At 35.2% G+C, this 23,511-nt stretch overlaps 1 protein-coding gene across 2 annotated transcripts in view; it reads right to left on the bottom strand.

The window, feature by feature from the left end:
* Positions 1-23,511, bottom strand: part of WDR47 (WD repeat domain 47) — a 65,308-nt gene that overhangs the window by 33,055 nt on the left and 8,742 nt on the right. The window contains exons 2-6 of one of the 2 annotated variants that reach the window (XM_028102071.1): positions 15,611-15,777; positions 13,201-13,284; positions 9,703-9,787; positions 7,026-7,828; positions 4,003-4,129 (exon numbers count right to left, since the gene is read on the bottom strand). In XM_028102071.1, coding sequence (XP_027957872.1) covers positions 4,003-4,129; positions 7,026-7,828; positions 9,703-9,787; positions 13,201-13,284; positions 15,611-15,768 — 1,257 coding nt within the window. In that variant the 5' untranslated portion in view covers positions 15,769-15,777. The remainder of the gene's footprint in view (positions 1-4,002; positions 4,130-7,025; positions 7,829-9,702; positions 9,788-13,200; positions 13,285-15,610; positions 15,778-23,511) is intronic. The other variant, XM_028102072.1, reaches the window with a different exon arrangement.

Genomic DNA, 23,511 nt, shown 5'->3' with positions numbered 1-23,511 from the left:
AAAATTCGTCATTTCAACCATTTTTATGTGTACAATTCAGTGGCATTAATTATACTCACAACATTGTGCAATAATCACCACTATCTATTTCCAAAATTCTTCATCAACCTCAGAGAAACTCTGTAACCATTAAGCAATAACTTCCCATTTCTTCCTCCACCAAGCTCCTGGTAACCTCTATTCTACTTTATGATTTTGCTAATTTCAGATATTTGATATAAGTGGAATTATATAGTATTTGTCCTTTTCTGTCTGGCTTATTTCACTTAGCATGATGTCTTCAAAGTTCATCCATGTTGTAGCATATGTAAGCATTTCATTCCTTTTTGTGGTTGAATAATATTCCATTGAATGGATATGTCACTTTTGTTTATCCATTCATCTGTGGATGGACACTTGGGTTATATCTACATTTTGACTACCATGAATAATGCTGCTATGAACATGGATATAAAGATATCTGTTTGAGTCCTGCTTTCAATGCTTTAGAGTGGATCAGAGTGGAATTGCTGGGTTATATGGTAATTCAATATTTAGCTATATTTAAGCTATGTTTTAGCTATATTTAATTCTATATTTGAGGTACCACCCATCCAAAGTGCAACATTTTACATTCAAATCAACAACATATGACAGTTCAAATTCTCCACTTCTCCACCAACACATTATTTTCCACTGCCTTTTTTTTTTTTTTAAGATTTTATTTATTTGACAGAGAGACACAGCGAGAGAGGGAACCACAAGCAGGGGGAGTGGGAGAGGGAGAAGCAGGCTTCCCGCGGAGCAGGGAGCCCAATGTGGAGCTCGATCCCAGGACCCTGGGATCATGATGAGCCGAAGGCAGACGCTTAACGAATGAGCCACCCAGGTGCCCCAAATGGAATTGTTTTCTTATTTCCTGTTCAGATTGTTCAATGCTGGTAGTGTAGAAGCACAACTGACTTTTATGTGTTGTTCTTGTGCCCTGCAACTTTGCTGAACTTGTTTGTAAAATCTAGTAGCTTTCTTATGAATTCCTTGGGATTTTCTATAAATAGAACCACGTCATCTATAAATAAAGATTAGCTTTACTTCCTTTCCAATCTGGATGGCTTTTCTTTCTTTTTTCTGTCTAATCACCCTAGCTAGAACTTCCAGTAAATGTTGAAGAACAGTGGTAAAAACAGGCATCCTTGTCTTTGTTCCTGATTTTAGGGGAAAAGCTTTTAGTTTTTCACCACTGAGTATAACATTAGCTTGGGGTTTTCATAAATGAACTTTACTGTGCTGAGGAAATTCCATTTTCTTAGTTTTCTGAGAGCTTTTATCATGAAAGAGTGTTTGATTTTGTCAAATGCCTTTTCTGCATCAATTGAGATGCCAGATGTTTTTCTGTCCTTCATTCTATTAATGTGATATATTACACGGATTTTTTTTTTTTAATGTTGGACCAACCTTGCATTCTGGGATAAATCCACTTGGTCAGGGCACATAATCCTTTTAATATGCTGATGAATTTGGTTTGCTAGTATTTTGTTAAAGGATTTTTGCTTCTATTTATGAAAAATATTGGTCTGTAGATTTTAAGATTTTATTTATTTTGAGAGAGAGAGCATGCACATGGGGGGAGGAGCAGAAGGAGAGAGACAATCTCAAGCTGATTCCATGCAGAGTGCAGAGCCCAACTTGGGGCTTGATCCTACAACCCTAAGATCATGACCTGAGCTGAAATCAAGAGTTGTATGCTCAACTGATTGAGCCACCCAGGTGCCCTGGTCTGTAGTTTTCTTTTCATGTAATGCCTACATCTGGACTTGGTATTAGGGTAATGCTGGCCTCAGAATGAGTTAGGAAGTATTCCTTCCTCTTACACACTTTTGGAAGATTTTGAGAAGGACTGATGTTAACCCTTCCTCCAAAGTTTGGTAGAACTCACCCATAAAGCTATCTGATCCTAGATTTTTCTTTGCTGGAAGCCCCGATTACTGATTCAATCTCTTTACTCGTTATAGGTCTGTTGAAATTTTCTATTTCTTCTTGAGTCATTTATTTTTTTTTAAGATTTTTTTTTTAATTCATTTGAGACAGAGAGATACAGAGAGAGAGCGCATGAGCAGGGGGAGGTGCAGAGGGAGAGGGAGAAGCAGACTCTCCGCTGAGCAGGGAGCCCAATGTGGGACTCCATCCCAGGACCCTGGGATCATGACTGGAGCCAAAGGCAGAGGCTTAACCACCTGAGCCACCCAGGCACCCTTCTTGAGTCATTTAGGTAATGTGTGATTTCTAGGAATTTGTCCATTTCAACATGGCTATCTAATTTGTTGGCTTACAATTGGTCATAGTATTCTCTTATAATCCATTTTATTATTGTAAATAATATGTATTACAATACATATTATAATACAAAAAATGTATTATCCGTTTCTGATTTTACTTATTTGTGTGTGCCTCTCTCTCTCTCTTTTCTTGGTCTAACTAAGCACTTGTCAATTTTGTTGATCTTTTCAAAGAGCCAACTTTTGGTTTTACTGATTTTCTCTACTGTTTTCCTCTTCTCTATTTTATTTTTCTCCCCTCTAATCTTTATTACGTTCTTCCTTCTGATAAAATTTGTTCTTCTTGTTCCAGTTCCTCAAGGCATAAAGTTAGGTTATTGATTTGCGATCTTTCTTCTTTTTCAATGTAGTCATTTACAGCTATACACTTCCCCTGAGCACTGCTTTTGCTGTATCTCATAAGTTTGGAATGTTGTATGCTTTGGTATGTTGTATTCATTTTTATTAGTCTCTAGTCTCTAGGTATTTTCTAATTTCCCTTTTGATTTCTTTGACCCATCAATTAAGAGTGCATTAATTTTTACAAATTTGTGAATTTTCCAATTTTCCCTCTGTTATTAATTTCTAGCTTCATTCCATTGTAGTCAGAGAAGATATTTCATATGATTTCAATCTTTTAAAATTTATTGATATTTGTTTTGGGTCCTAACATACACTCTATCCTGAAGAATGTTACATGTGCACTTCAGAAGAATGTGTATTCTGCTAGTGTTGGACTATTCTTTTTTTCTTGTTAGTATCACTTTATTTATATATTTGCATTCACATATTGTTAGTATTCACATATTCATAAACTTACCAACACTAGGAATACTAACACAGACCTGAGGTGTCTAAGAAAACAACTTCCTCTATAAAGACTGATACAGGCACCTCTGGGTGAAAAAAACGGTGCATCCTCCAAAGCAATAATATTGTTGTGCTATAGATGTCTGTTAGGTCTAGCTGGTTTATAGTATTGTTCAAGTACTCCATATGCTTACTGACCTTCTGTTTAGATGTTCTACCCATTAAGTGGGGTATTGAAGTCTCCAACTATTATTTCTCCCTTCAACTCTGCCAATGTTTGCTTCATAGATTTTGGGGTTCTGTTGTTTGGTGCATATTCATATGTATTTTTAATAGTAATTTTTCTACTTCATTCTTAATATTTAGTTGAAGACAAAAAAATTTATTGAACTTATTAAAACTACCTCTTCACCTCTTCTAAATGGCATACCATATAAGATAAAATTTATACTCTCCTTTATCATACAATTTCTTTTCCAAATCACCACAGAAGAATAATTTGGAATTCTAAAAACTTGGATAAAAGTATATTATAAATGTCATAATTTCCTGTTCATTAAATTTAATCAGTAAGATATGTCTTAAAAATACAAGCTATCCACATTTAATGTGAGTTCAATTACTTGAGTCCTGAAATATGTAAGATTAATGTAAACTGTGGTATTTTAGATTGTTAATAAATTCACCTGTTAAAAATACTCCAAAATACATGACAACTAAAAATACCATATGTCCTTAAGGAAAAAGGGAGAAAATGACTTAATTAATAAGAAAGTCTAGATATTCTCTCACCTACTTCCAAATATTGGAAAATTCCTTTTACATTCTATCCAAGCAAATACTATTATTTCTTCCACAGAGAATAATTCTAAAAGACACTAGGTATATTAAATATTACCTCATTTTTTTCTTGTTTAGCTGGTCCTGGATTCTGTGTTCCATTTGCAGGCTCTTTTTCTGAAACTGAACTCTGGCCCAGGATTTCACTGCTTATAGGCCGCTGTGCCTCAACGGGTGTATCACTTCTTCCAGAAAGGTGCAAAAAACAAACAGGAAGAGGTAGGGGTGAAGGAAAATATATTCTAGTTAGAGAAATTTTAATTAACACAATGAATACTTAATCTAAATGTTTATCGAATGTGCAAAAATAGATTTTTAAATCTTCCTTTCTTAAGGGTACTATGTAAGAGGGTTTTTTTATTTTTTAAATACAATGTGCTTATAACAGAAGTACACTAGATTATTAAGCAAGGAGCGTAGCGGCTCCAGTCTAAAACAAGGTGTGTGGTCTTGTGAAAATCACTTACATTCTCTGTGGCTCAGCTTCATCTATAAATTGAACTGAATAATAAGCTGGATGACCTAATGCCTGAATTCTCTTCATGTTATCTTAATCTGTGACTTTCTTATCCAAACATTAATTTTTCCCCTCCAATATGTCTCAATAAAATTTTAAGAACTGTTAAGGTTTTATTAAAAGACTGTCTTTGGCTTATTTGCACTTAACATAAAAGCTAAATATACATCTTCCCAAAATTTTTAATGTATACTAATTAGTAAGCTTAATATCTTATGTCAGGTTGTTCCTAAGATTCTTCTAAACACTAGCAATTTCTACTTTTCATAGTTACTCTGTTCAAAATTTTTAATAACTAACATCATCCAAAGATGATGAATACCACAGATATTTACCTATTGGCATAAGGCACCATGGGAACATGTACAAAAGTAAAATGATCTTTGCCTTGAAGGAATCTGATTATGAGATGGTTTCATAATGGCCTCTACAGGTAGAAGTATGTAAGACATAACAAATTACAGGTCTAGGGTTCAGGAAGCAGAGCTAGTCATCCTCACAAAGGCACCATTGGTTAGAAGCTTTCTAACCTATAAATATATCAACTTACATAATCACATATGTACCCAGATGAGGAAGTAGAAAGACTTGGGAAAAGGTTTTGGCTACCAGTCAGTGCTGTAACCTGCTAATGACCATAAGAGGTCCCATTTTATGTCCACAAGACAGATTTTCTAAGAGTTATTAACTGTATAGAGATAGAATAAAATGACCTTTATAATGAATTTTTCAATTTATATATCATTTCCACATGCATTATCTAACTTGCACAGTAACTTATGAAATAGATTGTAACTCCCATTTCACAGATGAGGAACAAAGTGATTTTCCTAAAATTGCACAGTGGTAAATAAAACTAGGATTTGAATCCAGATCTTCAGGCTCCAAATCCAATGCTGACCCATTCTTGAGAATTTTTATATTTCTGCCATTTAATTTTGAGACTGTTACACTGAATAGCCAAAGCTTATATATTTCAACTGATTTTTCTTCCTTTTTGAGTTTATGTTTGAGTGAAAAGCTGTCTTTACAAAACACTACATACTCTCTTATAAACCTTTCTTTTGTGTTTTATCTTCTTATTCACCACAGTAACTCAATCACTATACCCAGGATGCAGCATGGTGCTAGCACAGAGTAGATACTCAAATATTTTTAAACAAATATTGACTTCAAACATGAATTACCACAAATAAGAGGTTTCATCATGTGGCATCTTCAACATAATTGATCTAATTAAGCTTCCCAATATTTTCAAATTACACCTCAAATATTTTTTTAAAAACAAGGTTAACTCTTTCCAAAGTAAATTTTTATACTTTATCCACAGCACAGTAGCCCTCCCATAGCATGTTGTTAGCAGCCCTTTTGACATATTGTCCTTACCAGGAGTATGACACTCAGAAAGGGAGAAATTTATATTTACAGAGCATCATTCACATACTTGCCACTCTGCTAGGAGCTTTATCTCACTTTGCAAGTCAATACCCTATTTTATAGAGGAGGTCATTTAGGCTCAGCGAGATTAAGGACTGGTCTCAAGGTCATACAACTACTAAATGGCAAAGCTATTGTTGAAACCCAAGTCTGACTCCAAAGATCATGTTCTATTCATTATTCCACACTGCTTGGCCTCATAAGTCTTCCAATTTCCCAAGCATGACAGATGTTTTCTGGGTTACTGCTACTGCTCAGCTAATAACACATGTATTACTCACTTTCTAATATGTCATTTTTTACCTCTGTTTATTCTGTAATCTAGTAACTTGCACTCCACTTCTTTACATCTTTATCCAGTCAGTCCTCAAATTTCTACTACTTTCTTTACACAGGCAAGAGCACATGTAGAGTCAGATCTGGCTGGATTTTTGTGTGTCTCTTTTCCACACAATCCCACTGGTGTACAAGTCCAAACATGTCATTCATTATACTGACCAAGAAGTTCTGATCATCTTGTGTACTCAGAATATCAGCAGTTCAATAAGAACTGAAGTTCAACATTCCAAACAATGAAAATTTTCTTTGAAGAGATTGGAAAGTCCAGGGTAAGTTTAAGATGGTCTCTACCAATGCTCAAGACTCTCTATCCCTTTAGGATTTAGATAATAGGAAGCTCCTATATTAAGTTATACTCATCCATTTTCATGACTAGATATCATCTTTATCTTCCAAGTAGAGCAATAAGATGCCTTAAGAAGTTACCCTAGGCTTTAGGAAGTCCCCTCACTTAACATTCTAAAATCCTCCCTTCTCTTTAAGGAACATTAAACAAAATATCACAACCCCCTCCTCTGCAATCTCATAGCAACTTAACAGAAAATGATCTCAGGGCTGTGAGATCAAGCCCCACGTTGGGCTCTGTGCTGGGTGTGGAGCTTGCTTAGGATTCTCTCTCCCTTTCCCTCCGCCCCTCCCCATCCTTCCCTCTCTAAAAAAAATTAAAAAATAAAGGGACTTGAACATTAAACATACATACACATACACACACACACACACACACACACACACACACACACAATCTCACACTTGTGAATATTTTCTAATTTTTATGAGCAAATAATTACCGTTCAGGGGATTCTTCGTAAATACTGTGACATTCTGTATTCTCAAGCATGAGACTTCTACTGAGGTTTTGCACACCTGGATAATGGAAGTTAGCAAAGGAGTGTGACATTGGGGAAGTTTTGTTTCCAAGGTCTGAGATTCTCTTATCATGACTGGTAAGTCCACAAGTGAGGCCATCTAAAGCAGGATTCAGAGATCGGGTCATATAGGCATCAGCTGATTGAGGCCTTCTCATTGGAGATGATGGATAGGGAGAAAGTTTGCTGATAAGAGGAGTCAAAAGATCAGCATATGCAGCTTTTGTAGGTTTCAGAAGTTTGTCAACATGAATATTAAGCATTTTCTGTTCAAAAGCACAAGAGAAGACAGAAGATGGGAGATTCTGAAGCCATGATAATAAACTCAGATCCAAGTCATCACAACCATTACCACACAAAAGGTCAATGCCAAGAAGTACTTCACTTTCTGTAATTTCTTCTCCAGTTGCTTTACTTTGACAAAATTCTACACAGCATTCATAAAGTAGACCCTTCATTACAAGCTGAAATAAACGATTGTTACTTGCTTTAAAACCTGCCTCACTTAGCTTCCTATCAGCAGGGATGAATTCTGCAACCATGACACAAGCCTCTTCAAAACAGTGAACTCGTGCAGTGCTGGGATTCCAGTCCTTAAATTCAGCATGATTGGTCAGACGAGGCAAAGTCAAAAGCAAACAGAGCTTGCTATAATCATCTTTAGAAGGACAGTACTCTTCTAGGGCATGCAAACATTGCACAGCTTCTTGCATGGTAAATTCCAGCTGTAAGAAAAATTTAAGTGATCACTATAAAGAGAGATGCTGTGAGATAAAAAACAAGAGTATTTTATTCAAATACAAAGATATTTTACAAACTTTCATAAACTATTCAACTGCAAAAGGATAAACTCTAGTGTCACAGAATACTCACATAACTTGCAAGATATTTAATAACAACTCTCAAGAATCAAAATGTTTTTCACTACTGAAATAAAAATATTAAATAATTTGGTTAATTAGCGACTTAAACTCTTCCTATAAAAATAGTATTCTAGTTCAGGCTTCAGACTATCATTCTCAAATGCATAATTTTTTTTTAAAGATTTTACTTATTTGACAGAGAGAGACACAGTGAGAGAGGGAACACAAGCAGGGGGAGTGGGAGAGGGAGAAGCAGACTTCCCACAGAGCAGGGAGCCCAATGCAAAGCTCGATCCCAGGACCCGGGGATCACAACCCGAGCCGAGGGCAGATGCTTAACGACTGAACCACCCAGGCGCCCCTCAAACGCATAATTTTTTAAAGTCAAGAATAACTAAGTTCTCTAGAAATGAAAACTGAAGCATGCTAATATTCAATTGTTTATATAACTTGCTATCACTCCAGCTTACCCAAAAAGCAAAAGAGCCATTCTCAAACTTGCCATAAGAGAAATTTGTGTGAAGAAAGCAAATTAAAGGAAAAAAAAGAACATTTACAGTTCATTTACTACAAAAACAGAATGAAGACAGAATAAAGGAAGCTTAGCTGAGAGACAGATTACAATAATTTGTATACTGAATATTTTATTAGAACCATAAGCTTTTAATGATGTAAGGAATCTTAGAGCTTACATATTCACCTTTCTTCATCTTACATATGGAAAAAGTTAGGTAGCAGATTTAACTGAAGTAATGTAGTCGGTTAGTGACAAAGACAAAATAAAAATTAGGTCCTCTGACTTACATTCCAGAGTTCTTCCCACATTTAAACATCATTATTTGGCAAATATTTCTCTATTATACATGAAAGTCCTCATCGTAATATCTTTTGAGTTTATTTCAATGAACACTTACTGGCACTTAATAAGTTTCCTTGGTTTGGATGTAACAACACTATTATTAAAACTTTAAAAATAACTTTCTAACCAAAAAACCCTTCATGGGGCACCTGGGTGGCTCAGTTAAGCGTCTGACTTTGGCTCAGGTCATGATCTCAGGGTCCTGGAATAGAGCTCAGTGAAGACTCTGCTTCTCCCTCTCGCTCTCCCTCTGCCCCTCCCTGTGCTTGTGCTCACTCTCTCTCAAATAAATAAACAAAATCTTCTAAAAAAAAAAATAAAGAAATGTTAAAAACAAATCCTTCGTATCATTAAATTTAAATTGTCATAAAGGCATAAAGATTTTATCAAAAACCACCACTGTTGTGCTGAGCACTGGGTATTGTATGTCAGTGATGAATCACTGGATTCTGTACCTGAAACTAATATTACACTGTATGTTAACTAACTGGAATTTAATAAAAACTTGGAGGGAAAAAAGACACCTCTGGATCAAATACTGAAAAAAAAAACAGAAAAAGAAAGTAAACATAATCCACTTCTGTAATAAGGAAAAAGGAACAATGTAGCATCATTTTTAAGTCAAACATCTATTGCAACCTAAATCACCTTAAACAAGAGAAGAGCACATATCTGCCAGCCATTCATTTATCATCCTTGTCTAAATCTTGGAAGCATTACAGATTGAAAGTGCTACAGCTGCAAAAGAGTAAATCTTACCCCATCCTACCTCATAAAAACTTTGAAAATTCATGATACTAATCTTTCGTTTTAGTGAATAAAATACTTATGACTGAAACAAGACTATGGCGCAAACCTTCAGGAATAAAAATCTTACATGCTGGGGCTCATCTTCTGCTGACATTGCATTGTTAACACACAAAGCTTCTAAAAACTTCTGCTTCAGGATAATATAACGAAACCTGTGAAAAATAAAATATGAAACATTAAAATTAAAAAGCTGAGTTATAGCAATGTCAAAGATTGAAAATGAAACCCAAGTCCCCAGAGCAACAGAGGCCACATATGTTCAAAAGGACTAATTATTCCTTTAAAATTATATATATATTTTTAAAGGTTTTACTTATTTATTTGACAGAGAGAGAGACAGCAAAAGCAGGGGGAGCAGGAGAAGGAGAGGGAGAAGCAGGCTCCCCACTGAGCAGGGAGCACGCCGTGGAGCTCGATCCCAGGACCCTGGGATCATGACCTGAGCTGAAGACAGACACCCAACCATCTGAGCCACCCAGGTGCTCCTAAAATAATATTTTTTAAAAAATTAATTTTCCAATGTCTCATAAATCAAATGCACTTAAAGTTACTCTAACTACCTTTGCTTTCAAAAAATTCTTAAAAGCTTATCACACTGAAGCCACAATTAAAATAATTTCAGTAGTAAATACAATTTAATACTCAAAGGATTTCTATTTCCAATCTTAATTCTGAACAAAAATCAAGTTTTATGGAAGATGTCAAATATTATCTAACATGAAATCAAAGTCCTTTACATTCAAAATGCTTTATGTTTTATTATGTTTTATTATTTTGTATTTTATTCAAAATATGTCTTTTTTTTTCTCTTTGAACACGAGAATGGTCTAATAAAAAGCAGGCTGAAAGAATATAAGAAATGAACAACATTTCTGAAAAGTCATAAAATAACCATAAACTTTGAAATTTTTTTTTTTTGTAAGGAGGCTCCAGCATGGAGCCCAACACGAGGCTTGAACTCACAACTCTGAGACCAAGACCTGAGCTGAGATCAGGAGTTGGATGCTTAACTGACTGAGCCACCCAGGCGCCCCTAAACCCTAAAACTTTTTAACAGAGATGTTTCAGGGAGAGGAGTCTACTTGACTTGCCTAAGAATTAAAAAATGTTGGATGCCTTAAGCACCTTAAAGAAAAATTATTTCTAAGGACTGAAAGAAAATAATAATGAACCTCAGTCATTCTTTCAACCACTGTTATGGTAGCAAATTGTGTCCAATAAAACGAAATCCTTGCCTTCAAAAAGAGAGTCATCTAATAAATTGTATGAAATATGTACACTGTTTCGGCAAGGTCTCAAAGGAATGTGAAACCAATTCTATCAGAAGGGGTGGGAAGTATTTATAAGAACTGACTCTTGGAAGATGATCAGGTGTGTGCTATGTAAAGGCAGGAGACAGTGAAAGGAATATTATTCCAGATGAATGAAGAATGTATAAGGCAAACAGTTATCAAATAGCCCCAGTGGTATGAATGGAGGATCAAAAACAATATAAGACTGTACTTCCATTAATGGTGGAATACCTTGTATCTGGCTAGCTTTTCTGCAGATAACAATAATAAACCCTAGGTAAAATTAAAAAAAAAATAAGTATTTGAAAGCAATGAAGAACAACAAAAAGCTGGCACAACTAGAGGGAAGTCAATCCTTGGAAAAAAAAGAAACTTTGGGGTGAGATTCAAGGGTGTAAGGTCTTCCAGTCAACACAATGTGAGCTAAAACTCAAGTAGAAAGTTGCAGTTTCACTTTCTTGAAAAGTCAGCAAAAACAGCTGGTACTGCAAGAGTGGCTGAAAAGCAGGGAGACATCCAAAAAAGAAGGAAGTCATAAGGAAAAATACACCAAAATCTATTATAAAACTCAGCCCAAATCTTTGGCTGTCCCTGAAACTGTGAAGATGCAAAGGAGACTCCAAGGAGCCCAGGGAAAGCAACAGATAGAAGCCTAATTAACTGAACAAAGATCTCAGCTGGCATCCACTAAGTGAGCGCATAATCAAGTTAACTACCTCCATGAATAAAAGTCAACACTTCTCAAAGGAAGATAACAGAATCCAGAGTCTCAGCAATGAATCCACGATGTGCAGAATACATTTTAAAAATGACTAGATATATTAAAAAAAATAAAAGTGACTCATAGTTAAGAAAAAGGCAATCAATAGAAGTTGAGCCTAAAATGACCTAGAAGTTGGAATTAGCAAACAAACACTATTAGCAAACAATAGCTACTCTAAATATGTTCAAGGACTTAAAGGGAAATATAGTCACAATGAGTAAACAGATGGAAATATCTCAGCAGAAAAATGATAAAGAAAAGGAAATTCTGAAACTGAAAGGTATAATTATCTGAAATGAAAAATGCATTGCTTATGAGCAGACTGCTAATAGCAGAAAAAGGCATCAGTGAACACTGAAGGCAAATCAGTAGAAATAATCCAGACTGAAGAATATACAGAAAAAAAAAAAGTTTTAAAAAAAGGAACAGAACCTCAGTCCTGTGGGACAATATTAATCATCTAATACTGTGTAGAGTCCCAGGAGGAAAAGAGAAAAGGGCAGAAAAAATATTTGAAGTAATGGCCAAAAGCTTGCCAAATTTGATGAAAAATATAGACTTACAGATTCAAAAAGTTCAATAAACCCTAAGCAGGAAAAATACAAAGAAACCATACTTGAGCACATCATAATCAAACTGCTGAAAGCCAATGATAAAATCTTGTTGCCAGAGTCAGGAGTTGGAAGGGTGGACATGGACAGGTGAAGTGGGTCCAAAGGTACAAACTTCCAGTTTTAAAGTAAGTCATGGGGATGTAATGTACAGGATGGTGACTACAGTTAATAATACTGTATTGTACATTTTAAAGTTGCTAAGAGAGACATTAAAAATCTTCCTCACAAGAAATAAAAGTTTTTGTAAATATATTTACATGTTAACTAGACTTACTGTGATGATCATCTCACAATATATACAAATAACCAATCACTGTATTGTACACCTGAAACTAATATAATGTTATTTATATGTTAAATACATCTCAAAAAAAAACAAGAAAAATCTTGATGGCAGCCAAAAAAAAAAAAAAAGAAACATAAAGAGAATCAGGATACAAATACAGCTAAGTGTTCATTAGAAATAATGGAGGCCAGGAGAAAATGGAATGACATCTTTAAATTTTCATACTATTAAAAAAAAATCTTCATACTATTATGAAGAAACAACTGTTGCAGATATGGTCCTTGTGGCTTTTTGTATAGACACTGTCAAAAAAGGTAGGTTTATATATAAGATTTTCAACCAATCGAAGTAAGCTGAGTGCTCCAGCTTGTCCTCTAGAAGTGCTCCAACTCAATTGGATTGAGTATACTATTTTCTAGGAAAATTAAGTCTTCTTTTTAAATTTGTGCTCCTCTAGAGCACATTCAACTTGTCCTCTAGAAGTGCTCCAACTCAATTGGATTGAGTATACTATTTTCTAGGAAAATTAAGTCTTCTTTTTAAATTTGTGTTTATTGTTTTGCTAAGCTCCTACCAATGACAAGACATTAAAAAACTTCAGAAATCTTACCTTTTTTTGTCAAATTTTTCCATACATTCTAGAGGCTGAATGAACTGAAGAACTTCATCCCATTGACCATCAAGGATTAGCTGCCTACATAAAGAAAAGAACCCACGCATGTTATCAAATTTGGGTTACACTAATTAAAAGCAGAATAAATATGAGGTGAGGTTAACATTTTACTTGGTTTCTCAACCACTATAATTAAATTTTTCACAACTTACTTGTAACAACATATTCTATATGAGAAGAATTTGTGATCTGCAACCACTTCTCATTCTATGTTTTTTTCACCTATATAAAAACATTGGGCTAAGTCTAAAAGTTCCTTTATTTTCCTATTCATCTTACAGTTTTAAAGCTCTTCTGTATTATTTAGGGGCCAGTGTGTGGGTATGTGCCAGACTCACTAAATCAGTGGTTCTTAATTGGGGCAATTCTGCCCCCAAGACATCTAGTAATGTTTGGAGACATTTTGGGTTGTCACAATTGGGAGGTGCTGCTGGCATCAACTGAGTATAGGTGAGAGATGCTGCTAAACATCCTATAATGCACAGGACAACCTGCACACCCCAAAGGACAAAGAATTATCTGGCCCAAAATGTTACTAGTGCTGAGGTTGAGAAATCCTGCTCTAAACTGTGATTTCTACATCTCCGAGGCATTTGACACTAAAATTTACACTCTGAAAATAAAAACAGCAAGGAATGAGGACAGATTTCATCCTACTTTAGTGGTCTATGAGAACTTCCAAAAGTTTTAAGGCATTCTTATTGCTGCTCTTTTATAATATCAATTTCCCTACTTTTGGCTTTTAGAACAGTAAAATTTTAAAAGGGATGGACAGGAGGATCTATATTGGATTGCCAACTTTTGAGTCTACAAATAAGGAATATTAATAAAAAGCAATCAATCGTTTTATAAAGAGGTATTTTAATATTTAAAAAGTAGGAAGGACAAATTTCAAAGGTCAGTCCTTTAAGATGAATACATTTAGTTTAAAAACTTACTCTTCTACAATTCTTTGCATTTCAGACCAGTAAAACTTCATCAGAAACCCAAGAGGTTCGAGGGGGGATATTTGAGAGCCACTGCTAAATTGCAGGAGTAGCAATGCTTGAAAGAGGGCCAAAAGAATATGGCCTCGGTACTGGTTCCTGACGATTATCCACTGACTAAGCTCCCCAGGGCCAAATGACATTCGTAACACTAAATACAGGGAAGTTCAAGGAGTTTAAATAAATTCTCTTATTAAAGCTTTTTTTTTTTAAGTTCCTTTTTCATGACTTGGGAATGCTTCATCTTTTAAGGCTTTCCAAGTCACAAAATGCCACATGTCCAAGAATCTGTACTCTTTGTCAAGGATATTCAGTATCACATAAGCAGAGAGCACATTTCTGTCTGGAAATTTGGGTTTTTCTTTTTCCATCTAATTCAAGTTAGGATATATTTAGCTTCCCATTTTGGCAAATATGTCAATTCCCTTTTGCTCTGCAATTCCAAGAATCTTGTTCTAAGGAAATAATCCAAGATATAGAAAAAGCCATTTGTATAAAAGATCTCAACAGAGCATTTATTTAAGATAAACTGGAAATAATTTGTCTAAAAATAGGGGACCCATAAGGAAATTAATTAAACTGAAAATTTTATAGTATAAATTTGTAATAACACAGAGAATTCTTATGATGTTAATGAATAAAAAAGGATACTAAATTATAAATGCAATAGAATTGCTGGGTTTTTTTAAAATATGTACAGAAAATTATTAGTATGAAGTGTGTCTGGGTGGTAGGTGATTTTTCTTCCTTATTTTTGCATATTTTCTGTAATGAATAGGTTTATATTCATTTCTATGGCAAAAAAAAAATGGTACTGCAGAAATATTTTATCTTTCCGGAGTCCCCGATTTCTTACTCAAGTATTTTTTGTGATGACACCACAACCACAATGGAGTTGTGACTCTGGTTTGTTTTTTTTTTAATGGACCTCTGGATCTTACTACTGAAAACATTCTATAGAGAACATTATTTTGTAAATGTTCCATTATAAAAACAAGCATTATTTTTGAAAATTATACTCATAGGGGCGCCTGGGTGGCTCAGCTGATTGGGTGTCTGCCTTTGGCTCGTAATCCTAGGACCCAGGTCGTGATCCCTGGGTCCTAGGATCGAGTCCCACATGGGGCTCCCTGCTCAACGGGGAGCCTGCTTCTCCCTCTCCTCCCCATTGTCCTCTCTTGCTATCTCTGTCGTTATCCCTCAAGTAAATAAAATCTTTAAAAAAAAATGAATTAAAAAAATTATACTTATATAGCCTTCTCATGATTATAAATATATCCTTATAATGCACATATTACCTTATTAATACTTAACACTTCTTTGAAAGAGCTACAAACTTCATAATACTAATGAAATCATACCTCAGAAAAAGCATATCATCTGAAAACAGGCCATTTATGACTCCACTTTCCTTTTCAAGGGCCAACATACTAATGTGAAGCTTCTTTGAATTCAAGAAGTCTAATATTAGCTTAATGATTTCAACCTCTTTTACATTCACTGTTTCTTCAGCCGTCATGTTGATAGCCTAAATATTAAACAGAACAAAAACAAAAATTAGTCCTACTGTTTTATTTTTAAGTGTTATTAACTGTCTGGAGACTACACATTAGAGATTTCATGGAAATATTTAGTACAGGTATTTTGAAGTGAAATTAGTTTAATATTTTTCAAAATCAGTCATTTTTTAAGGTGTAATAAAGGTTATAGCTATAATTTTTTAAGTCATTATCTTTGAGAGATACACAATGGAATAACACAGATTAAATGATACAAAGTCTATGATTTGCTTCATAATAATACAAGAAGGGACTGGAAGGAGGTAAAGAGGAAATAAGAATAATCATGACTATTGAAGTGGGGTAATGGGTAAATAAAAGTACATTTATATTTGCTATGGTTTGAACATTTGTGTCCTCCCAAAATTAAACTGTTGAAATCCTAATCTCCAAATTGATGTTATTAGGATGTGGAACCTTTGGGAGGTGATTAGATCATGAGGGCTCTGCCTTGGTGGGATTAGTGTCCTTCAAGAAGCCCCAGAAAGCTAGCTCAACCCTTCCACCTTGTAAAGATGCAATGAGAAGACAGCAGTCTGCAACCAGAGAGAGAGAGACCTCATCAGAACCTGACCATGCTAATACTGATCTTAGATTTCCAGCTTCCAAAGCTGTGAGCAATAAATTTCTGCTATTTATAAGCCACCCGGTCTATGGTATTCTGTTCCAGCAACCAAAATGGACTGAGACAGTATTATTCTGTCTATTCTTACACATTTTTAAAATTTGCCATAATAAAGAATATTTTAAAAAGTCACAAATAACCAAACCATGTTTAGCTAGGTTCTAAATACCTTGCTCTAAGTATACACTCATTCAATAAGCACTTACTGCTTTTTCTCTGTGATAGGCACTGTTCTATACTTAGGAGACACTGGCCTTGTCCTTAAGAAGCTTATAGTCTAGCAGCAACGTGTAAAATGTTAAACCTTGTACTTTGGAGCCAAACAAAGTAAGGCTGGTTAAAAAGTGCAACTTTAAGTCATATTGGTACTATCAACCTAAACATGAAACAAAGATATTTCAACTCTCTACAATCTCTTCTAACTTTTACCTCTAAGTGTACAGTGATACAACTAAGCACAGAGGTTATGAATTCATAAAGATTTAGAACTAGAAGGAATCCTGAAGATCATTTCACAGATGAGGCCACACAAGTTAAAGGGCCTAAATTGTAATTTTCAAATGCCAAGGCTCAGAGCAATACAAAAGACTACCATGCTAACGGGATTAGCTACAAAAACACATCATCGGATCAGACTATGAGCATATCTTTCTCACAAGACCAACTAACTTTAATGAAGCTCACAGAAACAAACACATGTATGCAAACATGTTAATTGTTTCCAATTTGTTTATTATTTTGTCAATCAACTTCTTCATAATGAGAAGTGTAAATGTCTAGCATACTAGAATGCTCCTATCAGATGAGTACATTTTCTTTCTTAGGTAGAGAAGGTGGTAGGGTAAACAAGGGACAGAACATGGGGAGATAATTGTATGATTCAAATATTTAATGACATCAGACTAAGCTAATCTGCATCCATCTCTAACAATAAGGATATGCCTGCCTCAAGAAACAAATCACCAATTTCTCTCTCAACAGGGCAGCTACTGCTGCCCTGTTCCGCATGCTTTGGGTTTCTCTTTGCTTTCTTCTGAGCTGACCATCCTCCTGTTCATAGACTTTGTTCAAAAGAGGATACACTAAAATTAATGATATTTCTACTAAATTCTAATTACATTTCAGAACTGCCTCCCTGAGATTACACCTAAAGCACAATGATGAGTGATTTCAGAATTTCTTAATTCTTCATGTAATTTTTACTAGCAAAAGAATGGCTTTAACTAATTATCAGAAAAATAACTGCCCCCTGCAAGTTCTTAGAGGGCACTTCACTTATATCACTATGTACCAACCATACAACCTAGTGCAGAACCGAGATGCAATTTTCTAATGTTGTTCAATATACCCAATGATCCTGAACATTTTATAGGCCTCCATTTATTAAATATTCAGTCTAAATATGGAGTAACTCTGGAGTTACTATGAATCTATGGCAATAGTCCCACTTTAAATCATAACTACAAGTTTAATGCTGCCATCATTTCTGATTATTAAAGCCTAAGAGAAGAAATACATTCTTATAAATACCTATTTTACACTGACTTTACATTTAAATTTTGAATAGATACAGAAAATGTATCCTAATTAACGCAGAATTGGTCAGGGATTTTAAAAGACAAGCTTTAATTCTAGACTGTGAAATTCCTAATAGAAAAATATAGTATTTTTTTTAAAGATTTTATTTATTTATTCATGAGAGACAGACAGAGAGAGAGAGAGAAGCAGAGGGAGAAGCCAGCTCCCAAGGAGCAGGGAGCCCGACACGGGACTCGATCCCAGGACTCCGGGATCATGACCTGAGCCGAAGGCAGACGCTTAACCATCTGAGCCACCCAGGCGCCCCGAAAAATATAGTATTTTGAGGTGCCTGGGTGGCTCAGTCATTAAGCATCTCCCTTCCAGCTCAGGTCACGATCCCAGGTTCCTCGGATTGAGCCCCGCATTGGGCTCCCTGTTTCTCCCTCTCCCACTCCCCCTGCTTGTGTTCCCTCTCTTGCTGTGTCTCTGTCAAATAAATAAAATCTTTATAAACAAAATAGTATTTTAACCACCCAACCCAGAATTTTAATTCTTATAAAATTCACTGTTGTTAGATATAAAACAAAACACAGGTAAAGAGGCACCAGGGTGGCTCAGCCAGGTAAGTGGCTGCCTTCAGCTCAGGTCATGATCTCAGAGTCCTAGGATCCTGGGATCCAGACCCATGTCAGCGGTGCACCTCTCAGCAGTGAGTCTGCTGGTCCCTGACCCTCTGCCCTTCCCCGACTCGCGCTCTCTCTCAAATAAAATCTTTAAAAAACAAACTAAAACAAACATAGGTATATGCTTGATGACTGTATCTTATTCTTTTCTGACCACCCTGTGTTACTGAAACATTTGTAGAGGCTCCCAAAATCCTAGCTATATAATTTAAAAATTAAGTACATTATAAATATGTATAAATTATTATACATGTATATATACATATATATAATTTATATATGTATAAATTAAGTACATTATAAATTTTTTAAAGATAACATATAAAAACAGAATTCATATACATCTTTAATCTCAAACTATTAATCCCCACAAAGCTAGCATTTTTCTCTAATTCAGAAGAGTAGAATTCAATAATAAATGCTTCATGGGACACCTGGGTGGCTCAGTTAGTTAAGCGTCTGCCTTCAGCTCAGGTCATGATCCCAGAGTCCTGGGATTGAGTCCCGCATCAGGGCTCCTTGCTTGGCAGGAAGCCTGCTTATCCCTCTGCCTACCACTCCCCCTGCTTGTGCTCTCTCTCTCTCTGAGAAATAAATAAAAATCTAAAAAATAATAATAAATGCTTCATCCCCCATCCTCAGAGGAGATATAAAACAGAGTTAACTAGCTTAGAAACAACTAAAATTATCTTTTAAAATGAGATGCACAGTATGTTAAGAGTTCAATGTTAGTTGAATTAACTTAAGATGCAAAAATTAACGAAATGTCTCTAAAAAGGCAGAGTAAATTATTTTCTTTCCTACTATTCTAAAAGCCATTCAGAAGGATAGAGGGGTGCCTGGGTAGCTCAGTGGATTGAGGGTCCAACTCTTGGTTTTGGCTCAGGTCTTGATCTCATGGGATTCCCTGCTCAGCAGGGAGTCTGCTTCTCCCTCTCCCTCTGCCCCCCCCCCGCTTGTGCTCGCAAGCACTCTCTCTCTCAAATAAATAAATAAAATCTTAAAAAAATAACAGAAAAAAAAAGTTAAGAAAGAAAGAAAGAAAAGGATAAAGCTCTAGCCCTTTATTTAGCCAAAGTCAGCTCTGACAATATCTTAGGTAGACATACCACCCCATGGTACATGTGAACAATTACTCACAAAGCAGAATTTATGTAGGGCCAACAATAAAGTGTATTCTACTGAAAACAGAAAACAAAACGAAAAAAAGAAAAAACCAAAAGGTTTCAGTATTTCCATAATAAATGACAAATTTACATATTTAAAAAAATCACAAAAATATCTCTATGGATTTTCCCTTAAGAAATAAGGTTTTGCTTATATCCAGCTCTGGACTAGGTGAAATAAGGAAATAAGTTTTCTTTAATAATGAGTACATCTGGACACCAGTTGGAAGGTAGTTACAACATAGAAGAATGTATTAAGTGGTAAGAAAATACAATTATTTTTTAAAAATCTAAGATTAAAGGTAAAATGTTAAGAAGAAAAAAAATAATGTTGACAGAAATATATTGACTTCTATATATATTTATATACATGGATATGGAAAAAGTGTCATGAAAAAAGATCAGTGGTAACTTTCTAATCAAATATAAATAGATATGATTTAAATGTCCCTTTGCAATGAGAAACATTTGAAGTGTTCCTTTACTCACTTAGAATACAGATCAGGAAGGAAGAAAAATGCACAAAGCTAAGAATGATTCACAAGTATGAGATTAAAGGAATCAAGGTACAGCCATTATAAATTTTATAGTCAAGAAAAGCGCTTAAGAAAGGCTCCATTGATCTCCATCCAACTCCATCCCACACAATAAAAATGACTCTCTTTAATCTTCCAAGTATTACAGAGTGCCTAACAATGAATAACACTGCCTTACCATTCCTGTTTACAAGCAAAAATGCAGATAAGGAAATGAAGTACTATGAAGCCTTTTAATATAATACCAAACTGGGAATAAGACTACTGCACCTTTGGGGTGCCTGGGTGGCTCAGTCGTTAAGCGTCTGCCTTTGGCTCAGGTCATGATCCCAGGGTCCTGGGATCGAGCCCCGCATTGGGCTCCCTGCTCCGCGGGAAGCCTGCTTCTCCCTCTCCCACTCCCCCTGCTTGTGTTCCCTCTCTCGCTGTGTCTCTCTCTGTCAAATAAATAAAATCTTAAAAAAAAAAAAAAGACTACTGCACCTTTTCCTTTAAAAAAATGGAGAAATGGGGGTGCCTGGGTGGCAGTGGGTTGAGCATCTGCCCTTGCTCAGGTCATGATCTCAGGGTCCTGAGATGGAGCCCTGGTAGGTTGGGCTTCCTGCTCAGCGGGGAGTTTGCTTTTCCCTCTCCCTCTGCTCCTCCCCCCCACTCATGCTCTCTCTCTCAAATAAATAAAAATCTTTTTAAAAAATGGAGAAATAAATTTGCTATCTATCTTTTTAATAACATAATAGCATTCTAAAAATTTGTTAACTGTAAATGTCTGGCCTTTGGAATTATAAATGGGATGTTGCAAGTCACTTAATCTCTACAGGCTTCAATTTCTTCATACATAAAACAAGAGAGTTAATTTGGGTAATTTCTATGATTTCCTTTCAGGTTTTATAATTTGCTGTAAGTCACATTTCAATAACAGCAAGTATACATAAATTCTTAGTGGGGAAAAAGTCTAGGATAATTAGAAATCTCTAATTTATAAGGTCAGTTTAATAAGAGGAAAGAAAATAGATTTGTTTTAAATCATATAAGCAAACAAAAGAAAAGTCCTTCTAACTGCAAAACTCTGTCATGTCTGCTAATTAGCTAAGGTTTGTGACATGGATGTAGCATGTGTCCCTTCTTACTGTTAACAGCTGTTCTTCATTCATCAATTATTCTAATTTACCTTCTGGAACTGTGAATAATTTTGGCCTGAAGAACAAATTATCTTTAAAGCAGGTACAGCTTAATATAGCTATAAAAGGAAAAGAATTCAATTAACATAAACTAAATGCTGTGTATATGCATAAAATATCTTTTGGGAAAAAAAAGACAAAAAATTGACAAAAATGATTGTCTCAAAGGAAAACTGGATAATTAAAATAGGAATGGGAAGACTTTCCAGGATATACCCTTCTATACCTTTTGAATTCTGTACCATGTAGAAATATTACCTATTCAAAAAATTTAAAAATAATATGAAATGTAAATAATTAATTTCCCATTGCAAATTACTTGAAAATTCTAATCGCAAGTCACTAGAAGGAATTAGTAATATAATGAATATAATGTATTCATTATATAGATAAAGAAGTAATATTTGAGAATGATTTGTAGTTTTTTTTATAACACAAGACCTCTTCTCAGATCTGATTCAAATATTATTTCAATCTTTATGAGATTAAAGTAATTGTGTTCTTTCCATATTCAAACCCACAAAAACTTTAAAAGCATATTTAATTGCTGAAGAACTAAAAATTTACAAGATAAGCGAAACTATTTTTGACTCAGACTATGTAATTAAGTCCCATAACCCAGGGGTGCCTGGGTGGCTCAGTTGGTTCAGCGTCTGACTTTGGTTCAGGTCATGATCTTAGCGTCCTGGAATGGAGTCCCACATAGGGCTCCGTGCTCAGCAGGGATTCCGCTTCTCCCTCTTACTCTGTCCCCCCCCCCCGCCCATGCTCCCTCTCTCTCTCAAATGAATAAAATCTTAAAAAAAAAAAAAGTCCCATAACCCAGAAAATGTAAGGGAAAAAAATTGTCAAATTTGGCACTAAAAATGTAAACTATAAACCTTCCGTTTCTAATAGAAGTTGCCATAAACAAGTTAAAAGACACAGGAAAGGGGCGCCTTGGTGGCTCAGTCAGCTAAGCTCTTGGTCTTAGGCTCAGGTCATGGTCTCAGGGTTTTGGGATTGATTCCTTCTGGCAGGCTCCACATGCAGTAGGGAGTCTGCTTGAGGTTCTCTCTCTCCCTCTGCCCCCTGCCTCAAGTAAATAAATAAATCTTAAAAAAAAAAAAAGACAAAGGACAAAATAAACATAATACACATAAACAGTTAAATGATTACCACTGAGAACATATAAATAGCATCTTCAAATCAATACCCCCCAAAATTCCAGTTGAACAATGAGCAAAGACTATAAAGAGACAATTCACAGAACTATAAAAGACCAATAAATTTATGAAAAGATGTTCAATGTCACTAGTGATATTAAAATAAGATACCATTTATGGCCTACTAGTTTTGCAAAAAAGACCTGATATCTAGTGCTGGCAAGAGTGTGAGTAAATGCCCTTTCACATATTGTGTTAAGAATGTAAATTTGGGGGCACCTAGGTGGCTCAGTCAGTTAAGCATCTGCCCTTAGCTGGGGTCATGATCCCGGAGTCCTGAGATCAAGCCCCACATCGGATACCCTGCTCAGGGGGGAGTCTGCTTCTCCCTCTGCCCCTCACCCCCCTCGTGCTGTCTCTCTCTCAAATAAATGAAATCTAAAAAAAAAAAAAAAGGATGTTAATTGGGACCAACTGTTTGAAAGAGAATCTGACAGCATGAAATTTTTATCTATGAAAATTTTAAATATTTATACTGACTTACCAATTCTAATTCTACTTCTAGAAACCTATCCTTAAAAAGTACTTGCAAATATACACAAAGGTACACATAAAATGATGTTCCTTAAGATCTGCTTGTAATAGAGAAAAATTAGAAATGAACTGAGCTCTCATCAATAGAATTGTTAAATTATGGTAAATTCATTAATATAGAATATGAATAGATCCTCGCAATACAAAGGCACTTCACAGAATATAGCTATCAATAAATATCTGCTGAATGGATAAATATAAATAGGTCCACTTAATTTTTTTTAAAGGGAAGATATGATATGCGTGTCTAAATAA

The sequence above is a fragment of the Eumetopias jubatus genome, unplaced genomic scaffold, assembly GCF_037043125.1.
Source record: "Eumetopias jubatus isolate StellerSeaLion01/CBP00866 unplaced genomic scaffold, mEumJub1_p1.0 scaffold_4, whole genome shotgun sequence".
Lineage (NCBI taxonomy): Eukaryota > Metazoa > Chordata > Mammalia > Carnivora > Otariidae > Eumetopias > Eumetopias jubatus.
Note: the sequence above shows the minus strand (reverse complement) of the source record. Positions and strands in the feature narration are given on the sequence as shown.